The sequence below is a fragment of the Bos javanicus genome, chromosome 13 (assembly GCF_032452875.1).
Source record: "Bos javanicus breed banteng chromosome 13, ARS-OSU_banteng_1.0, whole genome shotgun sequence".
Classification (NCBI taxonomy): Eukaryota; Metazoa; Chordata; class Mammalia; order Artiodactyla; family Bovidae; genus Bos; species Bos javanicus.
The window spans coordinates 61,678,431-61,701,893 of NC_083880.1; the positions used below are offsets into that span (position 1 = coordinate 61,678,431).

General features: G+C 48.5%; 1 protein-coding gene across 2 annotated transcripts in view; it reads left to right on the plus strand.

Moving 5' to 3' along the window:
* TM9SF4 (transmembrane 9 superfamily member 4) overlaps nt 1-23,463 on the plus strand; it is a 51,731-nt gene that overhangs the window by 21,287 nt on the left and 6,981 nt on the right. The window contains exons 3-15 of one of the 2 annotated variants that reach the window (XM_061437223.1): nt 2,681-2,780; nt 7,711-7,879; nt 7,979-8,108; nt 9,330-9,453; nt 10,729-10,847; nt 10,951-11,062; nt 12,302-12,372; nt 17,014-17,146; nt 17,743-17,824; nt 17,918-17,993; nt 20,740-20,823; nt 22,622-22,797; nt 23,269-23,332. In XM_061437223.1, the coding sequence (XP_061293207.1) occupies nt 2,681-2,780; nt 7,711-7,879; nt 7,979-8,108; nt 9,330-9,453; nt 10,729-10,847; nt 10,951-11,062; nt 12,302-12,372; nt 17,014-17,146; nt 17,743-17,824; nt 17,918-17,993; nt 20,740-20,823; nt 22,622-22,797; nt 23,269-23,332 (1,440 nt within the window). Of the gene's footprint in view, nt 1-2,680; nt 2,781-7,710; nt 7,880-7,978; nt 8,109-9,329; nt 9,454-10,728; nt 10,848-10,950; nt 11,063-12,301; nt 12,373-17,013; nt 17,147-17,742; nt 17,825-17,917; nt 17,994-20,739; nt 20,824-22,621; nt 22,798-23,268; nt 23,333-23,463 lie in introns of those variants that run through there. The other variant, XM_061437224.1, reaches the window with a different exon arrangement.

Genomic DNA, 23,463 nt, shown 5'->3' on the forward strand with positions numbered 1-23,463 from the left:
TCAGTCTTTCCCAGCATCTGGGTCTTTTCAAATGAGTCAGCTCTTCGCATGAGGTGGCCAAAGTACTGGATCATTTAGCATCATTCCTTCCAAAGAAATCCCAGGGCTGATCTCCTTCAGAGTGGACTAGTTGGATCTCCTTGCAGTCCAAGGGACTCTCAAGAGTCTTCTCCAACACCACAGTTCAAAAGCATCAATTCTTCGGCGCTCAGCCTTCTTCACAGTCCAACTCTCACATCCATACGTGACCACAGGAAAAACCATAGCCTTGACTAGACGAACCTTTGTTGGCAAAGTAATGTCTCTGCTTTTGAATATGCTATCTAGGTTGGTCATAACGTTCCTTCCAAGGAGTAAGCGTCTTTTAATTTCATGGCTGCAGTCACTGTCTGCAGTGATTTTGGAGCCCCAAAAATAAAGTCTGGCATTGTTTCCACTGTTTCCCCATCTATTTCCCATGAAGTGATGGGACCAGATGCCATGATCTTCGTTTTCTGAATGTTGAGCTTTAAGCCAACTTTTTCACTCTCCACTTTCACTTTCATCAAGAGGCTTTTTAGTTCCTCTTCCCTTTCTGCCATAAGGGTGGTGTCATCATATCTGAGGTTATTGATATTTCTCCTGGCAGTCTTGATTCCAGCTTGTGTTTCTTCCAGTCCAGCGTTTCTCATGATGTACTCTGCATATAAGTTAAATAAACAGGGTGACAATATACAGCCTTGACGAACTCCTTTTCCTATTTGGAACCAGTCTGTTGTTCCATGTCCAGTTCTAACTGTTGCTTCCTGACCTGCATACAGATTTCTCAAGAGGCAGATCAGGTGGTCTGGTATTCCCGTCTCTTTCAGAATTCTCCACAGTCTATTGTGATCCACACAGTCAAAGGCTTTGGCATAGTCAATAAAGCAGAAATAGATGTTTTTCTGGAACTCTCTTGCTTTTTCCATGATCCAGTGGATGTTGGCAATTTGATCTCTGGTTCCTCTGCCTTTTCTAAAACCAGCTTGAACATGAGGAAGTTCACGGTTCACATATTGCTGAAGCCTGGCTTGGAGAATTTTGAGCATTACTTTACTAGCGTGTGAGATGAGTGCTTCATAGAGGCCACCAATTCTCAATCCAACATCTAAAAAAGCTCTGAAACCAGGGTTTTTTAAAATTCATTTTAGGCAAGACCTGACCTGAATTTTTTTTATTGACTTTATTTGTTCCATTTAGTATGATTATTTTTACATTTCTTTGTACAAACAGTCATTGAATGTGGGGTACTACTCCAGACCCAGCTGGGAGGTGTTATAAAACCATGGTATATTATACCACATTGCTGTCTTAAAATTAGAAAAATTCCTAATTCCAAAACAAGAGTTTTAAGTAAGGATTGGACCTGGATTTTAAAAATTATTTATACTTTCAGATGGTGTATGAGGAATGATCTATACAGTCTAAACAGCAAAGATAATTTTAGTTGCATTTAAAATTTGCTTTTTGCAACATTTTGATTGGTTCTATTTTATCCATGTTTTGGGGAGTAGTCTGTGGCCGTCACTATTTCTGGAGCTACATTCTTGCATCAGTTCCTAAATGTTCGCCGTCATGGTCTTCTTAAACTTCATCTTTAATGGTTGCATAATATTTAGTTGAATGACTAGTTTATGATTTAGTGACCGGTTTCCCATGGTGGAGCTTTTAGCTGTCTTTCCACTTTTTCCTCTCTTCTTCCGTTGTGCAAACATTTGGTGAGCACCTACTATATGCCTAGATCTGTAGGCATAGTGGTTCATAGGTGAGCAAGATACATATGGTCCTTGCCCTCATGAACCTTAAATCTTAAAGTCCAGTAGGGGAGGCTGATTTCTTTGGGGGAAAAAAAAATCAAATAATTATATTTCATCAGACATGCTACAAAAATAACTAGGAGTGTTGAAGTAGAGGAAATGGGGGAATTCCTTTGGTAAGATGATTAGGAAAGGACTCAAAGGTGAAGAATTTCAGCTGAAACGCCAGTGGCTCAGCAGTAAAGAATCTGCCTGCAATGCAGGAGGAGACAGGGGTTCGATCCCTAGGTCAGGAAAATCCCCTGGAGAAGGGAATGGCAACCCACTCCAATATTCTTGTCTGCAGAATTCCATGGACAGAGGAGCCTGGCGGGCTACAGTCCATAGGGTTGCAAAGAGTCGAACATGACTGAAGAGACTGAGCATGCAAATGTGAGAAGGAGTCAGAGAATCAAGCAAGGAGGATCAGGGTTCCAAGCTGGAGGCAGGAGAGGACTGGTCAGGCTCAAGGAAATAGAGGCAGAAGACCACTGTGGTTAGAAATGAGGAGTGAGCTCTTTGTTCCTGTAGTGTTTTCCCTCATTTGGAGTTACTTCCTTAGAAAAGATATCCAGAAGTGAAATTATGGGGTCAAAGAATATCAACACGTTAAGGACTCTGAGTATATGTTGGATTTGGTTGTGATTTTAAACAAAATCTATGATGCAGTCTGAAACTAGTGAGCTGTGAAATGATTCAGAATTGTAGAGTATATTTATAGTGTACCAAAGTTGTGTCTGCTGCAGTTAGTTTGCTTTTTAGATAATAATACCGAGTATACTGAAGATGAGTGGGTACCAGGGAGGATTCTTGAAAGTCCCCTTGATTTCTGGGTTAAGGAATAATGGCCTCTCTTCTCCCACCAGGCTGTGAAGCTCACCAGCTCTCGCACCCAGCTACCTTACGAATACTACTCGCTGCCCTTCTGCCAGCCCAGCAAAATAACCTACAAGGCAGAGAATCTGGGTAAGTTCTTCTCTGGCACTACTGTTACCCTGTCCCAAAGAGGAACTCAGATCTTTTCATAGTGATAATAGCAGTTAACCCTTAGATAGCACATACTGTGTGCTAGACGCCATTCTACATAGTTTGTTTATATATTAGCTCATTCAGTCCTCATAACATCCCAAAAGAGATAGTTGTATTTATTCCCATTTTTACAGATGAACTAACTTGTCATTGGTTATACTGTAAATTAATAGCTAAGCTGGACTTGAAATCTGTGTAGTCAGGCTTCAGAGTTGGAGCCCTTGGCTCCTGTTCAGACTAGTTCTTCTTGATTTCCAGATATCCCTTTCTGTCTCTCATGGCTTCTGTAATCTGTTCTCCTTTTAATTAAGAGTGAGTGATTATCTCTGGCCCTGATGGAAGCAGACATCACTATAGTTCTTGCTAAGCTGTTCAGGCCTTGCCTCAAATAATATGTGAAGCAGCCAGCACAGTGTCTGGCATATGTGTTCATAAATAGCAGCCATTTTTTCATTAATTCAAATTTCCATTAATTCAAATAATTCTTCATTTGGTAGAATTTCAGGCTTAAAAGAAAAGATGTTTGGAGGACTCTGTTTAGGACGTGATTATTAGTACTTACTCTGTGCCTGTCTCACTTTAAGTCCTGGAGATAAAAAATTGGAAGGATGTGCCTCCTTCCCCTGACTTTGAGAAAATGAAGAGACTTTCCTCTTCTCTTACAGCTTAGGGAGAGGGAAGGAGAGAACTGGTTATTGAGCAAGCCCCTAAAAGGGCCACCTTCTCCATCAGGGCCGCACATGGTTCTGATGTTTCCAGAACCTCTAGCCAGCATCTGTACCTACTGTTGGGTATTGGGCATCCCAGGCCAGCTGGGGCAGACCTTGACCTAAAGCAGGCAACACCGCCAGTCCCCAAGTCTTTCCTGATGCTGTTGAACGGAGGTTGATCTCAGGGCCCAAGCTGTTCCTGCTTACCTGCTGCATACCCTTCTTTTCCTGTTTTTTAAAATAATTGTATTGTTGTTTACTTTTGGCCGTGCTGGGTCTTTGCTGCTGTGTGCAGGCTTTCTCTAGTTGCGGCAAGTGGGGACTGCTCTCTAGTTGCCGTGCTTGGCTTTAGCAGTCGTGGCACACGGGCTCAGTGGTTGCATGCGCTCATGGACGCTACAGTGTGGGCTCAGTAGCTGTGCATGGGCTTAGTTGCACTGCAGCACATGGAGTCTTCCCAGACCAGAGGTCAAACCCACGTTCCCTGCATTGGCAGGTGGATTCTTAACCACTGGACCACTAAGCAAGTCCCGCTTACCTTTTTTCTCTCTACACCATGCCATGTTCCCAGAACCTTGCTGCTACCAGGAATCCTGACCTGCTTTGTCCTCCAGACCCCTCACAGCAGCTCCTCCCTTCCCGTGAGCTGATGTGGATTTGTCAACAGCCCAAAACTCAACAGTTGGGCACACCTCAGTGTGATACCAGGTGACCTGAACGTCTGTGGAGCTAAGGAATGTTCCTGCCTCACGAAATGGAAACTGCAGTGTGCAAAGTTATCCTGCCACACTGTATCTTATTCTGTCTTTGTGTAGTGCCTCCCGCTGTGGCCTAGAGGCTCTTTGAGCAATGGGATCATGTCCTACATTTCTCTGTCTTTCTCTGCCACTTCTGACCCAGCCTCTGACACATCGTCATCATTCAGTTAAAGTTAAATGTCCTCCCTGAGTGGAGCAGAAACAGCCTTGATCGAATGCCTGTTGGGTTGCAAGCCTTGTTCTCTTCGTCATCATTATCATCACCGTTAATCCTTACATGGCTCTCACAGTGAGCCAGGCATTGTTCTGAGCCTGTCTGTGCTTTAACTTAGTTAATTTTCACAACAGCCCTCTGAGGTAGCTACTCTTAAAATCCACTTGTCATGGACAAGGGAAGTGAGCCACAGGAGGTGAAGTCACTTGCCTCAGGTTACTCACCGAGTTGGTGGCAGAGCCCAAGAACTGTGGTTGCAGGGTCCAGAGCCTCAAGCAGCACAGTCTGTACTGTCTCACTCGGGTCCCACTGTGACTGCACAGCCAGGTACGCTGGCCTCCATGCCAGAGTAGAGGGCACAGCAGCTTCAGAGATTTGAAAAAGTTGCTCATGGTCAGGAGGTGTAGATTTTAACCCAGGCTTGTTTTGTTTCTTTTTTTAGTATTTATTTTTACTTATTTGGCTGTGCCAGGTCTTACTTGCAGCATGCAGGATCTTGAATTGCAGCATCTGGGATCTAATTCCCTGAGCAGGGATAGCCCTTGGGCCCCCTGCATGGGGAGCACAGAGTCTTAGCCACTGGACCACCCGGAAGGTCCGTTAACCCAAGTTTTTTAACTCTAAAACAGTTATTTCTGTTGGCGGCTCACCTGGTAAAGAATCCGCCTGCAATGTAGGAGACCTGGGTTCTATCCCTGGGTTGGGAAGTTCCCCTGGAGGAGGGCATGGCAACTCACTCCAGTATTCTTGCTTGGAGAATTCCAGGGACAGAGGAGACTTGTGGGCTACAGTCCATGGGGTCACAAAGAGTTGGACAAGACTGAGCATGTAACACTTTGACTTTCACTTTTCTGTTGTCCAGACTGCCTTTTCCAGAAAGGTTCATTTGGGCTGTCTGAGGGCTGTGCTCCTGATTCTCAGATTGGTGCACTGATAAAGATTCATATGGTGGGGGGTTTGTGAGGGGACATCTGTAGCGGATGTGCTAGAGGACAGTGTCATTCTCTCTTTGAGCGGCCACTTAGCCTGTGGTTCATTTAGTGTGGCTTGCTGACTGCTCCCAGCTTTATAAGTTAAAAGGAATACTTCTCTATTAGAAATGAGCTGTTCTAGACCACTGTGTCCTCCTTCTTGGTTTAAATCTAATTTCTAAATATCGAGAAGTGATACCTGTCTTACTTGATCTGCAGCCCTGTTCCTCTCTCTGTATGTTCTTCCTTTCCTCAAGTGAGTCCCCTGTTGACTTCACTGAAGACAAGTGGGCGGTAGGGCATGTGGTAGAGGAAGGAGCCCGGGGACTTGAGCTAGAACTTGGTTGTAGAAGCCTCAGAGTCTTTCTGATATGCACCTGTCCTCACTCATCCTTTGTATCAATCAGCACCAAGCCCCCTAGATTTCACCTCCTTGGTGCTCCTGAATCGTGTACTTGTTTCCACCCTCCCCACACCCTGGAATGCAGCCACCATTGCTGCTTGCTTGCATAGTGCCTTCCATCACCCCAGACAGTTCCTTGCATGTCTGATGTTTTCTTGACAAAATAGCCAGACTGATCTGTTACCAGAATCAGATAATGGCCTCTGCTGCCCCATTAGAAACTCTTTATTGATTTTTGTTGCTCTCTGGATGAAGATCAAACTTCCTGTGTGGCCCACAGGCCCGCTAAGGTCCAGCTCTGGCCAGTCTGTCTGGCACACCTCAGGTCACCCTTGTTGTCTGCACTGCAACCACACAGGCCTCTAAAGTTTACCCTGTCGTCTCCTCTTCCCCCAACTCTTCCCCCGAGAAAGGACCCTTTGCACATACTGTTCCTTCTGTCTAGAATAGTCTTTCCCCATCTTTTTGTCTCTTTAATCCTCTCTTCCTTTAGAGCTCACTTCAAGCATTACTGTTTCCAAGAAACTGTCCTAGACCTGCTTCCCACATCTAGAGCAAGTTCCTCTCATTATACTGTATCTTCTCATTGTCCTGAGTATTTAATCAGTGTGTTCCCACTAGACCATAAGTTCCATGAGTATGTCTGTACAGCATTGTGTCTTCAGAGCCCAGCATATAACCAATACCCAGTTTAGGAAGGAACAAATGAGCAAACGAACAAACGACTAGGCCAGGAGTCCCACATGAGGCAGGTCCACTCTGACCGGCAGCCGTTCGACCAGGTGTGGCTTCAGGCATTAGTGCCGCCTGTGGGCTTTGGTTGGTCTGCTTCAGCTCGCCCCAGTTCCTCATCATCCCAGTAGAATTGTCAGAATGGCTCCACATGAAAGCACTGTTGGGTTTAGACTCTGAATGCTTGGTGCCTGCTCACGGGACACACCTGGCAACAGATTGTTCTGAGGTCGTAGGTGTGCAAGGGTGTGCCAGTTCCTTAAGAAGATGTTTTGGCTAAAAATCTCCGGTGCTGGATTTTACACTACCTCCCTCCCTGCCTAAACCAGGATCTGAAGACACAGAAATAAATTATGTGCCCTTAAAGAGCTCATAATCAGGTAGCAGGGCAGAAACTTAAACCATCAGTACATTGTGCAAAATCACATCACTGACATATGAAAAGGTGCAGAGGTGATGCTGGTGATAAAAGTAGTATTTGTTGCCTTCCCACTCTGTGCCTGGTACTTTATTTCTCACTGTAATCCTGTGAGATGGGTACTATTATCCCCATTTTGCAGATGAGGAAATTGAGCCTCATCAAGGTTAAATTACTTTCCAGGACTGCTGAGCTAGTAAGCTGCAGAGCCACGGTTCAGTTATCCTCGCTTCACCATCATACGATGCTCCCTCTGTGCTGAGGGCAGTCCAAGGAGAGAGACGAGCTGAGCCTCAAGGAGGTCAGGAAGGGCTTCCAGAGAGTGGAATAATAGCTGAGCCTGCAGGTTGAGAAAGTTTCCCGGGAATGTGGGGCAGGGATTGGCAAAGGAAATGATAATGCGGCTCAGAGGCATGGAGTGATGGGGCATGTTTGATGTGCCCTGAAGAGTCTAGGGGTGCTAGAGCACAAAAGGGAGGAGTGGGCAACAGGTGCGGTCAGGTGGGCAAGCTTGGCCTGAACAGGCGGGGTAGCACATTGAGTGTGCCAGGCTGCAGGACTGCTGGAAGCCTTCCAGGTGGGCCCTGTGTCTCCGTGGGTCTGCTGACCTCAGCAACCTCGGGGCTGAAGCTCTGAGCTCCATCTGTCTCTCTTATGGCAGGAGAGGTGCTGAGAGGGGACCGGATTGTCAACACCCCTTTCCAGGTTCTCATGAACAGTGAGAAGAAGTGTGAGGTTCTGTGCGGCCAGTCTAACAAGCCAGTGACCCTGACCGTGGAGCAGAGCCGGCTCGTGGCCGAGCGGATCTCAGAGGACTACTACGTCCACCTGTGAGTTGTCCCCTGCTCCCCGCCAGCCTCAGGTTCCCGGAGGGGAGGGCCCTGAGGGAGCGGCGGTCTGAGGGACTGAGCGGGGCCTTGGGTTTCCAGCATTGCGGACAACCTGCCCGTAGCCACCCGGCTGGAGCTCTACTCCAACCGCGATGGCGACGACAAGAAGAAGGAGAAAGATGTGCAGTTTGAACACGGCTACCGGCTCGGCTTCACAGACGTCAACAAGGTACTGGAATGCCCTAGTGTGCTCAGAGGGCCGGGGAGCCACGCCCCAAAGTCATGAGCACTTGGGGCCACAGAGGAGGGGGAAACCTGCAGCTCTAGGCTTATAAGAGAAAATACAGGGATGGCCAGGGCAAGTTCCTGCTGGTGCCCCCAGGTGTGGTCTGTCGGAAGTTTGGGTACTGGTGGGCAGGGCACTAGCAGATGCTACAGAGGAAGTGGAAAGCGCAGTGCCTAAAACCTCAGATTCTGTATAACTATATGATCATACGGATTATAAGAGTAATTCTGCCCACCCCACCCCCACCTCCAAAGAAAATCAGGAATTTCGTCAGTGTGTTAGAGAGCAAGCTAAGTGGTGGTCAAGAGCATACAGGTTGTCTGGGTTTTGATTCCTGCCTTACTGGTTGACGGGGACCCTAATCCTACTTCTCTGACCTCTCTAAGCTTTGTGTTCCTTTTCTATAAAATGTATGTGATAGCCATACCTGCCCTTTAGAGGGTCCTGCAGAGTGTATCAGATAATCTGCATAAGCACTCTGCAGCACAGCCACTGAGAAATACGCCAGCAGTGCTGATTGTAACGGGGATTCTCTTATATTTATCATTTTCTAAACTGAACACATATTACTTAGGGAATAAAGAACAAGCACGTTTCTTTCGAGGCACAGTCACTGTCCTCCAAGGGCTTCTGTCATAACGGGCGAGAACTGACAGTGTGAAACCCTGGATCTCAAGTCCCAGTTCCAATCCCATGGGCAGTGCCAGAGGAGTTCGCAGGGAGCATACGTGCATTCAGGTTGTCACGGAGGAGGTGGGCCTTGAAAACTAGATAGGCTTGAGCTGCGTGAAGTCGGGACGGCATTCTAGTTGAAGTGAACGCTGTGAATGTAGTTCAGGGTGGGGACGGTTCATGAGGCAGGGAGAGACCCAGGGGAGCAGGTGAACTAACCTGTCTGAGAAGGTGACGACAGCCCAGTATGTCAGGGTTACAGGACAGAGGGCCTTGAATCCCAGCCTGTGGGGTCTGGACTTTAGTAAGCCCCACTGAGGCCTGGAGGGTTTGCAAGTAGCGGACTGCTATGAGAGCAGTGTATTTGGAAGGTTGGTGCGGCTGGGTCTATTAAATGCGGGAAGGGACCGAATACCTGGCCGGCCTGCCTGTGTGGGTTTGCTGGTGGTTCCCTGGCTCCAGCTTCTTCGTCCCCTCTGTTGCTCTGCTTAGATCTACCTGCACAACCACCTCTCGTTTATCCTCTACTACCACCGGGAAGACCTGGAAGAGGACCGGGAGCACACATACCGCGTCGTCCGCTTCGAGGTGATTCCCCAGAGCGTCAGGCTGGAGGGTGAGTGGGTAGGTGTGGCCAGGGGGCAGGGCTGGGCGGGCCTGGGCTCCCACACCCAGGGCCTCTGCGCCCTTGACTCCTGACGTGGCTGATAGGGGCCCAGCCAAGCTAGGGTCACTGCATTCCCGTTAGAGAAAGCAGGGACAAGGGGAGAGCTGACACGCTGAGCCCTGGCCTGGCATCTACCGGTTGACCCGCTCCCAGCCACCGGGGAGGTGTGTGCTGATTATGATGGGAACCAGAGGCTCAGAGAGCTCGGTGACTTGGCCACAACCAAATAGCAATCGGGCTTGGCTGGGCCCATCATAAAAACCAGCTAGCTCAAGAACAAGGGGCAGAGGTACAGACCGAGCTGTTGGGCAGCCAGTCTCAGTGTTTGTGCTCCTGCAGGTGAGTGATTGGCGTAAAGTTGGCTCAGGGTCAGCCGTCCTCTGGGAATTTGAGAGCCCAGGCCCAGCCTTCTGGGCCTGACTGACCCAGTCCACCTTCACCTCGCCTGGCAGCCCTTGCTCACCACAGAGCGCACTTCCACTTAGTAGGCCTGGTCTTCTGTCCACCGTGGTGGTGGGTTTCGGGATTTTTTTTTTTAAGGTGTGGAACCTGGTATTCAAACAAACAAAATCATACTCAGAAGTCTCTTGTAAAATGTAGACCCTGTGCTTTCGGGGCGCAGACTGCCTCTCCTCCCGCCAGTGTCGTGGGCGCAGCCTGACGTTTACTGTGTGAGTGTTTGACAGCAGCTGCTGCCCCCCGTGGTTCTTCGAGGTTAGAGACCCTGTCTTCTTTTCTCACTGTTTTTAGCCCAGTACCAGGCAGATAGTAGGCGCCTGCTTATTGTATGTTTGTTACTGAATGAATGGACGATGGCAGGATGAATGGATGAGTAAATGAAGGGAGAAAGTGACTGAGGACTGATTGCTAGAGTGCCGGGACTCTGGGGACTGAATGAGCGAGGAAGCGTGTGAGACAGTGGGCTGGTGGTATTTGCGTGTTGAATGGGACTGACTGAACGAGCAGGTGGATATTTGCTATGAGTGAAGGAAGAATTTGTTTGACTAAACAGGGACTCAGACCCACTCCCTGCACACAGCTCTCTGCAACCCCTGAGGCTCTTTGAAAAGTCAGGGCTCCAGGGAGCACAGTTTTAAAGCTGTCATTGCCAGCTCTTCCTAGCCTCTTCTCAGTAGCACGCCACCCTTGTGTACGCCCCCAGAACAGTCCCTGGGTAGTGGCACCTGCCCTCCCAGGAACAGACTGAGTCTCTGTCTCTCGCAGACCTCAAAGCAGACGAGAAGAGCTCATGCACCCTGCCTGAGGGTACCAACTCCTCGCCCCAAGAAATTGACCCCACCAAGGAGAATCAGCTGTACTTCACGTACTCTGTGCACTGGGAGGTGAGAAGGGGCTGCAGCCGCAGCTGTAGGGGAGGACGGCTCGGCCGGGCGGGAGAGGTAAAGCAGGAGGCTTGGCTCTCAAGCACTTCCTCCCCATCGCCAGGAAAGTGACATCAAGTGGGCCTCTCGCTGGGACACTTACCTCACCATGAGTGATGTGCAGATCCACTGGTTTTCTATCATTAACTCCGTCGTGGTGGTCTTCTTCCTGTCAGGTGAGAGCTGTGGGCTGGAGGGTGGAGAGAACAAGGGCCTGAGGTGTCACATGGCTCACAGGGGACTTCTAGGGTGTTCTTGGAGCCCAGTGTAGGTCAGAAACGGACATCAGGTCTCTGTGGGGGCATCAGGTACACAGAGATGAACAAGACTCAGCCTCCACTCTGGAGGGCCCCCCGGGGAAGACTGCGCCTCTCTTCACACACACCTTCGTTGGTTCATTCAACAAGGGTTCGTCATTGCTCACCCTTTTGGGGCCCCAGCCACACGCTGGATATGGTGTTGAGCAAAACTAACCCAGCCTCTGCCCTCACCGTCTATACTCGGGTGGCAGGAGAGAGACAGAAAAGCCCCGGACTGATGGAATTCCAGGTAGTGCTAAGTGCTAAGTGCAGAGAGGTGAAGGCTGCCTTAGAGAAGACCTCTCTGAATGAGGAGCCACATTCAGAGACCCAGGGAAGGACTCTTCTAGCCAGGGTCACACGGCCCTGCTGTGGGACAAACTTGGTGAGAAGCCAGATGACATGAGGGTGGGAGGGCAGGGGACATAACTGATCTTTTCAGTATCAGAGAGGAAGTAAAGATAATGTTGTCTTCATTAAACCTTTAGCCTGGGACCAGCTGTGGTGCTAATAAACACTTCACAAGCCTCCCGCCTCCTTCCAGCCAAGCCTAAAAGCAGTAAGTTAGCTCAGGGTCCGATAATCCGTTGTCTTAGCTGCTATACCGCTGCCTAGAGAGAAACAGCCCATGCCAGGGCCAATGGGGGCCTCAGAACTGTTTAGGGTGTGTCGAGAGGAGATGTCTTGAAGTGTGAGTCCTAGTTAAGGCAAAAGCAGTAGCCTGGGTTATAGGCACACAGGTGAGAGGGAGATGGGCCATGACCTGATAACCAAAAGCAATAAATAACCAGAGAGGTGAGCCTGGGAAGTTAGAAGGACCAATCACTGGAGGAATAGGGATGCTGTTCTCCCTAGAGTGGAAGCAGTGTCCTGTGACAGCCTCCACCAATCCCAGCAGCTCATTCCTCCCCTGACACTTGAGGGGTGACCCTCTGTTTGCTCCTCCCCTGGTCACTGAGCTGGAGCCCTGCCCAGGAGAGGACCTGAGGCCACTGCGTAGCCAGTTCCCACTGAAGAAAGCCACACGTGCCAGGGGGACCTGCAGCACAGAAGACTCAGCTGGCAGTGCTGACGGCTTCTCTTCCTCCCCGCCCCCCGCCGCCCTGTTTGTTTCAGGCATCCTGAGCATGATTATCATTCGGACCCTTCGGAAGGACATCGCCAACTATAATAAGGAGGATGACATTGTACGAGGTCTTGGCTGGGGAGGGATGGACTTGCAGAGGGAGGGTGGTCTAGCAGTAGAGCTCCAGGCCTCCCAGACGAGGACTGGGGGCGGGGGTGGAGGGTTGTGTGATCATTCATAGCATAAACCTTGAAAGTATTGAAAAGGAAAACAAACGTTTAATGACTCAAAGTGCTTGGGATAGATTTTCTCATTTTATTTTGCTTTTTTATTTTATGTATTTATTTTTGTCTGTGCTGGGTCTTCATTGCTCCACACAGACTTTCACTAGTTGTGGCAATCGAGGGCCGCTCTCCATTGCAGTGTGAGGGCTTCTCATTGTGGTGGCTTCTCTTTTTGCACAGCACAGACTCTAGGGCACACGGGCTTAGTTGCCCTGCAGCATGTGGCATCTTCCCAGGCCAGGGATTGAACCTTTGTTTCCTGCATTGGCAGGCAAATTCTTAACCACTGGACCACCAGGGAAGCCCAGCTTTCTAATTTCCAAGCTTTCATAATGGAAGAAAACTGGATTGATTTATTTGATTGATATTGATTTGACATACATAATAATCCTTTATGTCAAAACAAAACAGAAAAGTGAAATGGCAAACAATATATGCAACAGATTTTTTAGAAGATGATAGTTATACAATATTGTGAAGTAATGATCCTCCAATTAAAAATAAATGTTTTTAAAAAGGAAGATGATGGTTAAAAGAACTGGTATAAAAAAAATTAAAGTTCTCTAATATGCTGATGAACAAAAAACACAGACAAGGATACATGCTAATAAACATGTAAAAAAGTGTTTTTATCTTAGGCATAAGTCCCCAACATGGGCTTCCGTGGTGGCTCAGTGGTAAAGAATCCACCTCCCAATGCAGGAGACGCTGGATCAATTCCTGGGTCAGGAAGAGCCCCTGTAGAAGGAAATGGCAATGCATTCCAGTATTCTTGCTTGGGAATTCCCATGGCTAGAGGAACCTGGCAGGCTACAGTCCATGGGCTTTCAAAAAAGTTGGACACAACTTAGCAACTAAACCACAACATCAAGCCCCGCACTTGCAGTTTCAATCATCAGAAGATAGTTCTGGACCCTAAATTAGCACAGCTCTGTATATATAGTATTAATTGTTGGCAAGGTTAATGTGAAATAAGCACCTTTCATGCCACCTGTACAAGTGTAAACTGGTAATTTTCTGAAAAGTAGTTAATTGACAGTAAGTTTCATAAACTGTCAAAAAGTTAACTTTTTTTTTTTTTAATTTTTGGCCTCACCATGTGGCATGTGGGATCTTAGTTCCCTGAGCATCAAAACCACAAAAATTTGATCTAGAAATATTCATAGCAGACTTGTTCATAATTTAAATAAACTGAATATAGCCTGATATCCCATAATAATAATTTGGTTATAGTATAATAAAGCTGTATAATGAAAAACTATACAGCTATTAAATAATAATTGTAGAGAGTGTTTACTGACATGAGGTAATGCTCATGACCATCCCTCAGCTGAAAGTAACCAAGTAAATACAGTATGATCCCAGTTTTACTGTTAAAAGCTATATACACATACACACATGTACATATCTAAAGGGCTAAGGAAATAGATCAAAACACAGTATTATTAAATATGTAAAGCATTTTTATATTTTTCTGGTTTTAGTTTTTAATCCTTAAATGTTTACAAGTTTTATATTTTTTGTTCAATCTTTCTGGATTTTTAAAAAATTGTCTGTGATACACATTTACTACTTTTTGTTCATTTGAGTATCATACTAAAGAATTTTTTTTTTTACTTTATTACACATGTAAGAGCACGTACAGACATACCCAGAGATATTGTGGACTCGGTCCTAGGCCATCACAATGAAGTGATTATTACAGTAAAGCAAGTGAGACAAACTTTTGGTCTCCCAGTGCATGTGAAAGTTATGTTTATACTGTACTGTTGTCTATTAAGTGTGCAGTAGCAGTATGTCTAAAGAAGTACCTTAATTTAAAAATAGGGCTAAAAAATGCTAACCAACATCTGAGCCTTTATCTAGTCATTATCTTTATCTGGCCTCAATGTTAGTGGCTACTGACTGATCAGAGTGTTGGCTGCTGAAGCTTGGGGTGGTTGTGGCAATTTCTTAAAATAAGACAGCAGTGAAATTTGCTAAATTCTCAGAGCATCTTCACCAGGAGTAGATTCCATCTCAAGAAATCATTTTCTTTGCTCATCCACAAGAAATAGCCCCTTACCTGTTAAAATTTTATCGTGAGATGGCAACAATTCAGTCCAGTCTTTAGGCTCCACTTCTAGTTCTCTTGCTGCTTCCACTGCATCTGCAATTACTTCTGAAATCTTGAACCTCACAATTTCATCCATGAAGCTTGGAATCAACGTCATCAATATTCATATTTTGACCTCTTCCTATGAATCACTAATGTTCTTAATGGCATCTAGAATGATGAATCCTGAGACTTCCCTGGTGGGAAGTGGTTAAGACTCCAGTGGTTAAGACTCCATGCTTCCAGTGCAGGGTGCGCAGGTTCAATCTCTTGTTGGGGAACTAAGATTCCACATGGCGCAGTTTAGCCAAAAAAAAAAAAAAAAAAAACCAACAGCATTAGAATGGTGAATCCTTTCCAGGTTTTCAGTTTACTTTGCCCAGATCCATCAGAGGAATCACACTGTCTTACAGCAACTTTAGGCTTATGAAATATGTTTCTTAAATAAGACCACAAAGTCAAGACAATGCCTTGACCCACGGGCTGCAGGATAGACGTTAATGGGCATGAAGATGACATTAATCTCATTGTACATCTCCAGCAGAGCTCCTAGGTGATCGGGTACTTTGTCAATGAGCAGTAATACTTTGAAAGGAGTCTTTTTTTTTTTTTCTGAGCAGTAGGTCGTAACAGTGGGCTTAAAGTATTCAGTAAACCACGTTGTAAACAGATGTACTGTCATCCAGGCAGAGTGGATTTAACGTAATTCTTCAAGGCCCCAGAATTTTCGGAGTGGTAAATGAGCACTGGCTTCAACTTAAAGTCACCAGCTACATGAGCCTGTAACAGAGAGTCAGGCTGTCCTTTGAAGCCAGGCATTGACTTCTCCTCTCTAGCTATGAAAGTCAGAGGTGGCATCTTCTTCCAATCAAAGGCTGTTTTGTCTATATTGAAAGTCTGTTCAGTGTAGCCACTGTTAATGTAGCTAGATCTTCCGGATAACTTGCTGCAGCTTCTCCATCATCACTTGCTGCTTCACTTCGCATTTTTTCTTTTTTTTTCACTTTGCACTTTTATGTTATAGAGATGGGCTTCTCTCCTTAAACCTCATGAACCAACCTCTGCTAACTTCAGACTTTTCTTCTGCAGCTTCCTCACCTGTCTCAGCCTTCACACAATTAAAGAGGGTTGGGCCTTGCTCTGAATGAGGCTTTGGCTTAACAGGATCTTATGGCTGGGTTGATCTTCTCTCCAGACCACTCAGACTTTCTCCATAACAGCTATAAGATTGCTTTGCTTTCTTATTCCTATATTCACCAGAGTTGCACTTTTAATTTCCTTCAAGAACTTTTCTTTTGCTTTCACAACTTGGCTGAATATTTCGTGCAAGAGGTCTAGTTTTTGGCCTGTCTGAGCCTTTGACAGGCTTTCCTGTCTAAGCTTAATCATTTCTAGCTTTTGATTTAAAGTGAGAGACATGTAACGCTTCCTCTTACTTACACATTTAGAGGCCGTTGTAGGGTTATTAATTGGCCTAATGTCAATATTATACCTCGGGGAATAGGGAAGCTGAAGAAGAGGGAGAGAGATGGAGCAGCTCGTTGATGGAGCATTCAGACCGTACGTTTATTGTTTGCCATCTTTATGGGCACAGTTTATGGCAGCCTCAAACTGTTGCAGTAGTAACATCAAAGATCACTGATCCTCAGTGGTCCAGTGGCTGGAAGTCCATGCTCCCAATGCAGGGAGCCCAGGTTCCATCCCTGGTCGGGGAACTAGATCCCACATGCTGCAACTAAAGATCCTGTGTGCTGCAACCTGTGTGCCACAGCTAAGACCTGGTGCTGCCAACTAAATAAATAATTTAAAAAAAAAAGATTACTGAGACTAGAGCACTATAACAAATATAATAATGATGAAAAGTTTTAAATATTGCAAGAATTACTAAAGTGTGATGCAGAGACATGAAGTGAGGAAATGCTTTTGGAAAAACGGTGCTGGTAGACTTGCTTGACGCAGGTTGCTACAGACCTTCGATTTGTAAAAATTACAGTATCTGTGAAGTGCTGTAAAATGAAGCACAGTAAAATAAGGTGTGTTTATATCATTTTTATAATCAGTAAAAAAAACCCAAAAACTTGTAAATATACCACTCAAAAACTATCACAGTGTTTTAGTGTGTTGGTTTACATTATTTTTTCATGCAGTAGGTTTGTGGCATGTGGGGAGGAAATTTTCCTTTCATACGGCTGTCTGCTTTCCCCATGTGACAGTCCTCTGGGAAGTACTTTCTCACTCACACTCCTGTGTAAGAGTGGAGCTGGTTGACACATCTGAGGGACCCTCAGCCCCAATTAGAGGATGTGGGTCCTAGGGGTGGTCCCTGCAGGAGCTGCCTCCTCGGAGCCCAGGAAGAGCCTTACTGTCTGGCCCTTTGCTGCAGGAAGACACCATGGAAGAGTCTGGCTGGAAGCTGGTGCACGGCGACGTCTTCAGGCCCCCGCAGTACCCCATGATCCTCAGCTCCCTGCTGGGCTCGGGCATTCAGCTCTTCTGTATGATCCTCATTGTCATCTGTGAGTGGCCCTGCGGGGCTGGGGTTGGGCGGAGGGAGAAGCACAGGCCTGAGTCTGAGAGAGGAGTAGGCTTCCCTTCCTGAGGCAGAGGGATGTGTCAGCATCTCTGGGCCAGACAGAAGCATCTGTCCCGGCAGAAGGGCTGGTCCTCTCAGCCAGAGGCCCCAGCGCTTTGCTGCTCAGATGTTGCCAGCACCATCCATAGCCCGCGCACAGCCACACTGCCACTGAAGCCACGGATTAGCATGGGGAGGTTGGCCTCCTTTTGCAGCCAGGCATTATATGACCTACCCCTTTCCATGCCAGGATTAGACTGGAATCAGGTCTCTTTTCTCAGAAAACACCCCCCAAAATGATTATATAGGGGCTCTAGGCAGTGCTGAAGTCAGTCTGCCCACTTTTCTTTTTTTGCTGATGTATAGTAACTGCTGCACCCCTCTGAACCCCAGCTAAGACCCAGTCTTCTGTAGAGAGGAGGGCTGAGGGAGAAGGGAGCCTCGTCTAGCCTCACCTGCGCCGGGGCCCTGTCAGCCAGCCTGGATGGGGCCCTGGGCTTTAGAGACCCTGACTTCCCCTCTCTCCCATTCCCTCCTCAGTTGTGGCCATGCTCGGGATGCTGTCACCCTCTAGCCGGGGAGCACTCATGACCACGGCCTGCTTCCTCTTCATGTTCATGGGGTAGGTGTGTCTGAGGGGCTCGGGGCTGACTTAGGTGGCCTCCGCTTCAGCTAACAGGTCTCCTTGGTGTGGAACCCCACCATTTCCCCACAGGGTATTTGGTGGATTTTCAGCTGGCCGTCTGTACCGCACTCTGAAGGGCCATCGGTGGAAGAAAGGGGCCTTCTGCGTAAGTGTCCCAAACCTCCTCCCTGTGCTGGTGGGGAGCCGAGGCGCTTCCTCCTGGGCTCCTTGGGAGCAGCAGAGGCATGTCCTGGGGGATGTTCAAGGCCAGAGGCTGGGCAGCAGCACGAGGGGTGGGAGGGGTGCACCCAAGGAGGAGCCCTGGGCTCTCACCTCACCCGTGGGTGCTTACCTCTGAAGGCCTTAGTTGCCACATTGATGAAAAGAGGGAATTGAAATGTGATTTTTAGCCTGCGTTGTCCCATGGCTCAAACAAGTAGAAATAGGGGGTTCAGAATAATAGGAGTTGGGCACCAAGCCCAGGTGTCAACAGTTTAAGGTCAAAACCTGATCAGCAGGGCTGCCAGGAGAACACCCTGCCCAGCAGAGTAAAGGGAGAATTACCTGCCACAGGCGGGAGAGGCCAGGCCCCACATCACTGTCAGCCTGCTTGCCAGCCTTGGTGCCGCCGTTCCTCTTGAGGAAGGTCAGCTCCTGACGATCGCTGTCCTGGTGGTGAGGAGAATTCTTGGCAGCAGAAAAGAGGAGAACACCTGGGAAACAGGAGGACAACTAGGAGTCCTGAGCCCCTTCTCCTAGAGCAAGTGAGCCCTTACAGGACCAGGGAAACCCCTGGTGCCAAACTGGGAAAAGCCTCTAGACCCAGCCTTCTGAAACCATTCTCACAACTTTCAAAAGCTCAGGGGAACTCAGGCTAGCCCAACTCTGGCTAATACCCTGGCACTTAGTAATCCCTCTGTATGGAAGAGCTTCAGTTGTTCTGGAAAGATCAAAAAAGTTTCCTGAGTTCATCACGCATCGGGTGTTTTTCTCGGGCTACTATGAATGCTTGATGCATCGGATGTTTTCCTTGGGCCGCTGTGTACTGAGAGCCAGGGATCTTGAGAACTGTAAAACCCAGCCCTCTTCTCCTCTGGTGAGACTTCCCTGATGAAGTCTCCCACCAGATAGCCTCCAAGTCTCCCTGGGTGGGTCCCAGCACAAACCCTGTCTGCCGGCATCCACCCAGGCCCCAAGGCAGACAACATGGGTGGCTGCCTTTCCTCCTCCGATCCTATGACCCCCCGCCTCCCCTCAGCCATGAAGTGTGGATGGTTCTCCTGCCAACTAGTGCATGAATTCCTTCCCACCTCTATCCCAAGGACTCTTGGCCATGTTCAGGCAGCTTTGCCTTTCTCATGGACCCTTGGCTATGCTAGACCTCCCCATTTTCTCTGCAAGACTGTGACTCGTCTCTGGTGTGGAGCTCTGCCTCCCTTCCCAGGCGGGCCTCTGCTGCAGTCATGCAGGCGTACGACCATGCCTCTCCTCTGGCACCTGTGTGGGTGGTTAAGTCTTAGCCTCCTCCTCCTCCCCTGATTCTGACTTCAGTGTCTTCTTTGGCGCCCCAGAGGGGCCGGGGCACAGCCTTGTGCCTATGAGTGCCACGTGTGTTGTTCTCCATTTGTGGATATGAACTTTTTCCCTGTTCTTCCTAATATCTAGCACAGTGGCCAGTCCATAAATTTCAGCCAGGAGGATAGACAGGGAATTCCCTGCTACACAGCAGAATAAACCAGGACAGACAGGAAGGAGGAAATGACATGTGAGCTGGGCCTTGGAGAGGACAGTTTCCATTGGATGGAAGCAGCCAGCAGGGCAGCCTCAAGTTCTGGAATCTCCTGGACCCCAGTCCTGGCCCAGGTCTCTCCTTGGTTGGTGGCCTCGGCCAGCTCTCTGGGCCTTGGTTTCTTCATCTGTCCAGTGGGGGCTGGTGTCTCCAGGTGGTTGTGCGGATGCAAGGAGACTGCACATGGCAGGTCACCATGCAGCAGTGACACTCAGGAAGCGGATACCTGAGATGCTATTAACTGTACCTTTGATAAAGGGCAAGAGTCAGAGACTGGAGGGGCAATGGCCAGTTAGTGAGTGTGGGAGGCTACGGGCCAAAGATAAATAAAACTGGCCGTGAGGCTGAGCGCCAGATTGCAGGGCGCCTCGGGCATCGTGGCGGGCGACTCTCTTGGGTGCTCGGACAGCCACAGTAGTGAAGGAGGCTCAACTGTGAGTCTAGAGCTTTGGTTAACTGCCTGAGCCCCAGCCCCGGAGATCCTGACTGCATAGACTGCCCCACAGGGTGTCAGAAGTGGGACCTCTGCAGTCAGACAGACAGCCGGGGTCTGAACCTCTGTTGCACCCTTAGCTGACTGTGTGAAGTTGGCATGCGGGTTATTTAACGTCACTGGGCCTCAGTGTCCTCTTCTTAAAAAGAGATAGTGGAGGTCCTTCCCATCTAGCCTGTAGGTTAGGTAAGATCATGCGCTTGGAGGCGGCACCTGCCGCCCTTAAGACGCAGTTAAAGCTTCCCCACCACTCTAGACGGTTTGGGTTGAGGTGCAGACCAGTGTGTTTAGTAACAGCTTTATCTGGTCATTCCTATTCAACAAATGCTTACTGAGCACACTATGCTCTGAGTGCTGGGAGCACATCGGTGAGCAGGACATGGTCCTCCCGAGACCTCACGTCTGTGAGGGTCACAACAGCATGAGATCACGAACTTGAATGAGGGCAAGGGAGGAGCAGGAAGCCCGCGTAGTCTAGAGGTCAGGGAGCGCTTTCTGGAAGGGATTATCTTGGTGCTGAGTCCTCCAGGACAGGAGGGCTTGGGAACCTGTAGTCTGGGTGCCCCGACTAGGGAGCAGTTGAGAGCCCCCCTAGAAGCAGCTCCCCAGCCTGGTGTCTCTCGCTTCCAGACAGCGACACTGTATCCTGGCGTGGTTTTTGGCATCTGCTTCGTATTGAATTGCTTCATCTGGGGAAAGCACTCGTCAGGAGCGGTAAGTGTCCTTCCCAGCCAGGGAGGGCCAGCTGTGCTCAGACCCATCCCCGCAGGTGACTTCCTGCTGTTTCCTTCCCTTTTCTGAGTCCCCAGAGGTCTGTTCCCAGCCCTGGGGGCTGAGGGCTGGCCAGGGTTTCCCCAGCCCTGTGCATCCATCTGCCCTGACCCTCCCATGGACTCTTTTCAGACAGCTGCCTAAAGCTCACTTCTCTAAAAGGAGCTTTCCACAGTCCAGGGGCCAACTGGGGAATTTCCCTTGTCTCAACCAAGGGAAAGCTGCCTGGTGTGACTTGATGAGGTCAGGATCCCAAAACAAGGCTCTCCTCGTCATGTCTCTGCCAGCTCCCGTATGAGGATTGCAGACTCAGTTGGAGATGGGGAGATGGTCTTGATTGATGAGCTGCAGGAGAGGTGGGGTAGGCATTTGCCATCCCAGCCTCAGTGGAGGGAACTGCCTCCCTCTCACTGAGGTACCCATTGAAGGGCCTTGGGTGGGGCCCACAGTCCAGGCTGCGGAGTATTGGGTTCTTCCCAGCGGTTCCGGGAGCTGCCCTCAGGAAAGACCGGGTCCTGTTCTTCCTCTCACTTCCTCTTTTTTATACCTGTCTCCCTTCTCATTCTCAACATTTTCCTCTCAATTACCAGCTGCTCACCATAAACACTCATTGTAGAAATTTTGGAAAGTACAGAAAAGTTAATGCAGATCTTTAATATGTTTTTACAGTCTTTTTTTTTTTTCTTTGATTGCACTGTGTGGCTTGCAGGATCTTAGTTCTCTAACCAGGGATCAAACCTATGCCCTCTGCAGTGGAAGCACAGAGTCTTAGCCAGGAAATTTCCTATTTTTGCAGTCTTCTAACCTCTTTCTGTTGTTGTTCAGTTGCTAAGTCATGTCCAACTCTTTGCGACCCCGTAAACTGCAGCATGCCAGGCTTCCCTGTCTTGCACTATCCCCCAGAGTTTGCTCAAACTCATGTCCATTGAGTCAGTGATGCCATCCAACCATCTCATCCTCTGTCTCATCTCAACCTCTTTTTAGATGTATTTAAAATGGAATAATGTAATTGTAAAATTATAATAACAAACATATAGTGCTTACTTTGGAATAAGTTTTGTTCTAAATACTTTACAGATATTAATTTATTTCTTTCATTTTGCATGAAAAATGTAAGACTGCAAATGGGGATTAAAGAAGAAAATGAAAAATCAGTTGCAATCCCCCATACCCCATCTGAGGAAGTGCTGTTAACTTTTTGTCATAGGCCTCTCTGGGCATGTATGCATATTTAAGTATTGGGACATTTTCATTAAAATGGAGTCCTGTACATACAGTTTGATATCCAGCTTTTCACTTAGTGGTATAGTGTGGTGTTTTCATTGAACAAAATTGGAAACACACTATTTGTGTACTTCTGTTTTTTTTTTTTTTTCCCACTTAACATAGCACATGTAATTTCCCTTTATTCTGACCCTTCATCTCCCCTTCCGGTTCTCAGGCCCTCCCTTGTTCTCTCCCCACATTCTCCCTGGTGACAAGCTCCTGTGGGATGCCGTGGTTCCTCCTTCACTTCGTGGCTCAGCTGGTCCTCCGTCTGCCCTCCGCTTTTCCCAGGGCTGGGGTCCACCCCAGGGTGGTCTGGCCAGGAGCCCTGTGTGGGGTGTGTCTGTAGAAGCTTCCCCACTATGGTGTCCTACTGAGCCCTTCCTGCCCTGGGACCCAAAAGGTCCCCATCCCCACTGCATGGCCCTGGCCTGGGCTTCAGGGCTCGTGGAGCCTCACAGTGCTGTGCCCACAGGTGCCCTTTCCCACTATGGTGGCCCTGCTCTGTATGTGGTTTGGGATCTCCCTGCCTCTGGTCTACCTGGGTTACTACTTCGGCTTCCGTAAGCAGCCATATGACAACCCTGTGCGCACCAACCAGATTCCCCGGCAGATCCCCGAACAGCGGTGGTACATGAACCGATTCGTGGGGTGAGTCTCCAGCAGGGGCCATGGGGGCGCTTCTGGGGTCCACAAGGCTGACACTTCCCTGAGCCGTCTCCTTGGGAAGACGTGGACGAGGGTACCCTCCCCGGCAGGGACTGCACCATGGCTGGCTCTAGACTTCATAAGAGCTCAGCTTCACTCCAATATAGAGAGGACCAAGTTGTAGCCAGACTAGGTGTTGGCCGGGCGGGGGTGGGGTGGAAAGGTGCAGGGTGACAGGTTGCAACTGCCTGGGACCTTGGGCAAGCCACGCCCCTTCTCTGCACTGCAGTTCCCCATCTATAAATGGGGAGAAGGATGCACACCTCTTGAATGACTGTAGTGGTACAAAAGCATGCAAAAGCACTAGACCTACTCCACTGTGTTAGCACTCTCATTCTCACTGGCTCAGGAGGGAGCCCGAAGCTTCCAGTGGCCCAGGTCTCCCAGCAGTGTTAACCCTCCCATTCTCTGCAGTATTCTAATGGCTGGGATCCTGCCCTTTGGTGCCATGTTCATCGAGCTTTTCTTCATCTTCAGTGTGAGTACTGCTACCTGCTCCCACCCCTCACCTTCACCCACACCAGCCTTGTCCCCACCCCTCTGCTCAGGTGCTCTGCCACCTACTGCCTGTGAAATTTCAGACAGAAATTTTAACTTCTCTTAGCCCCC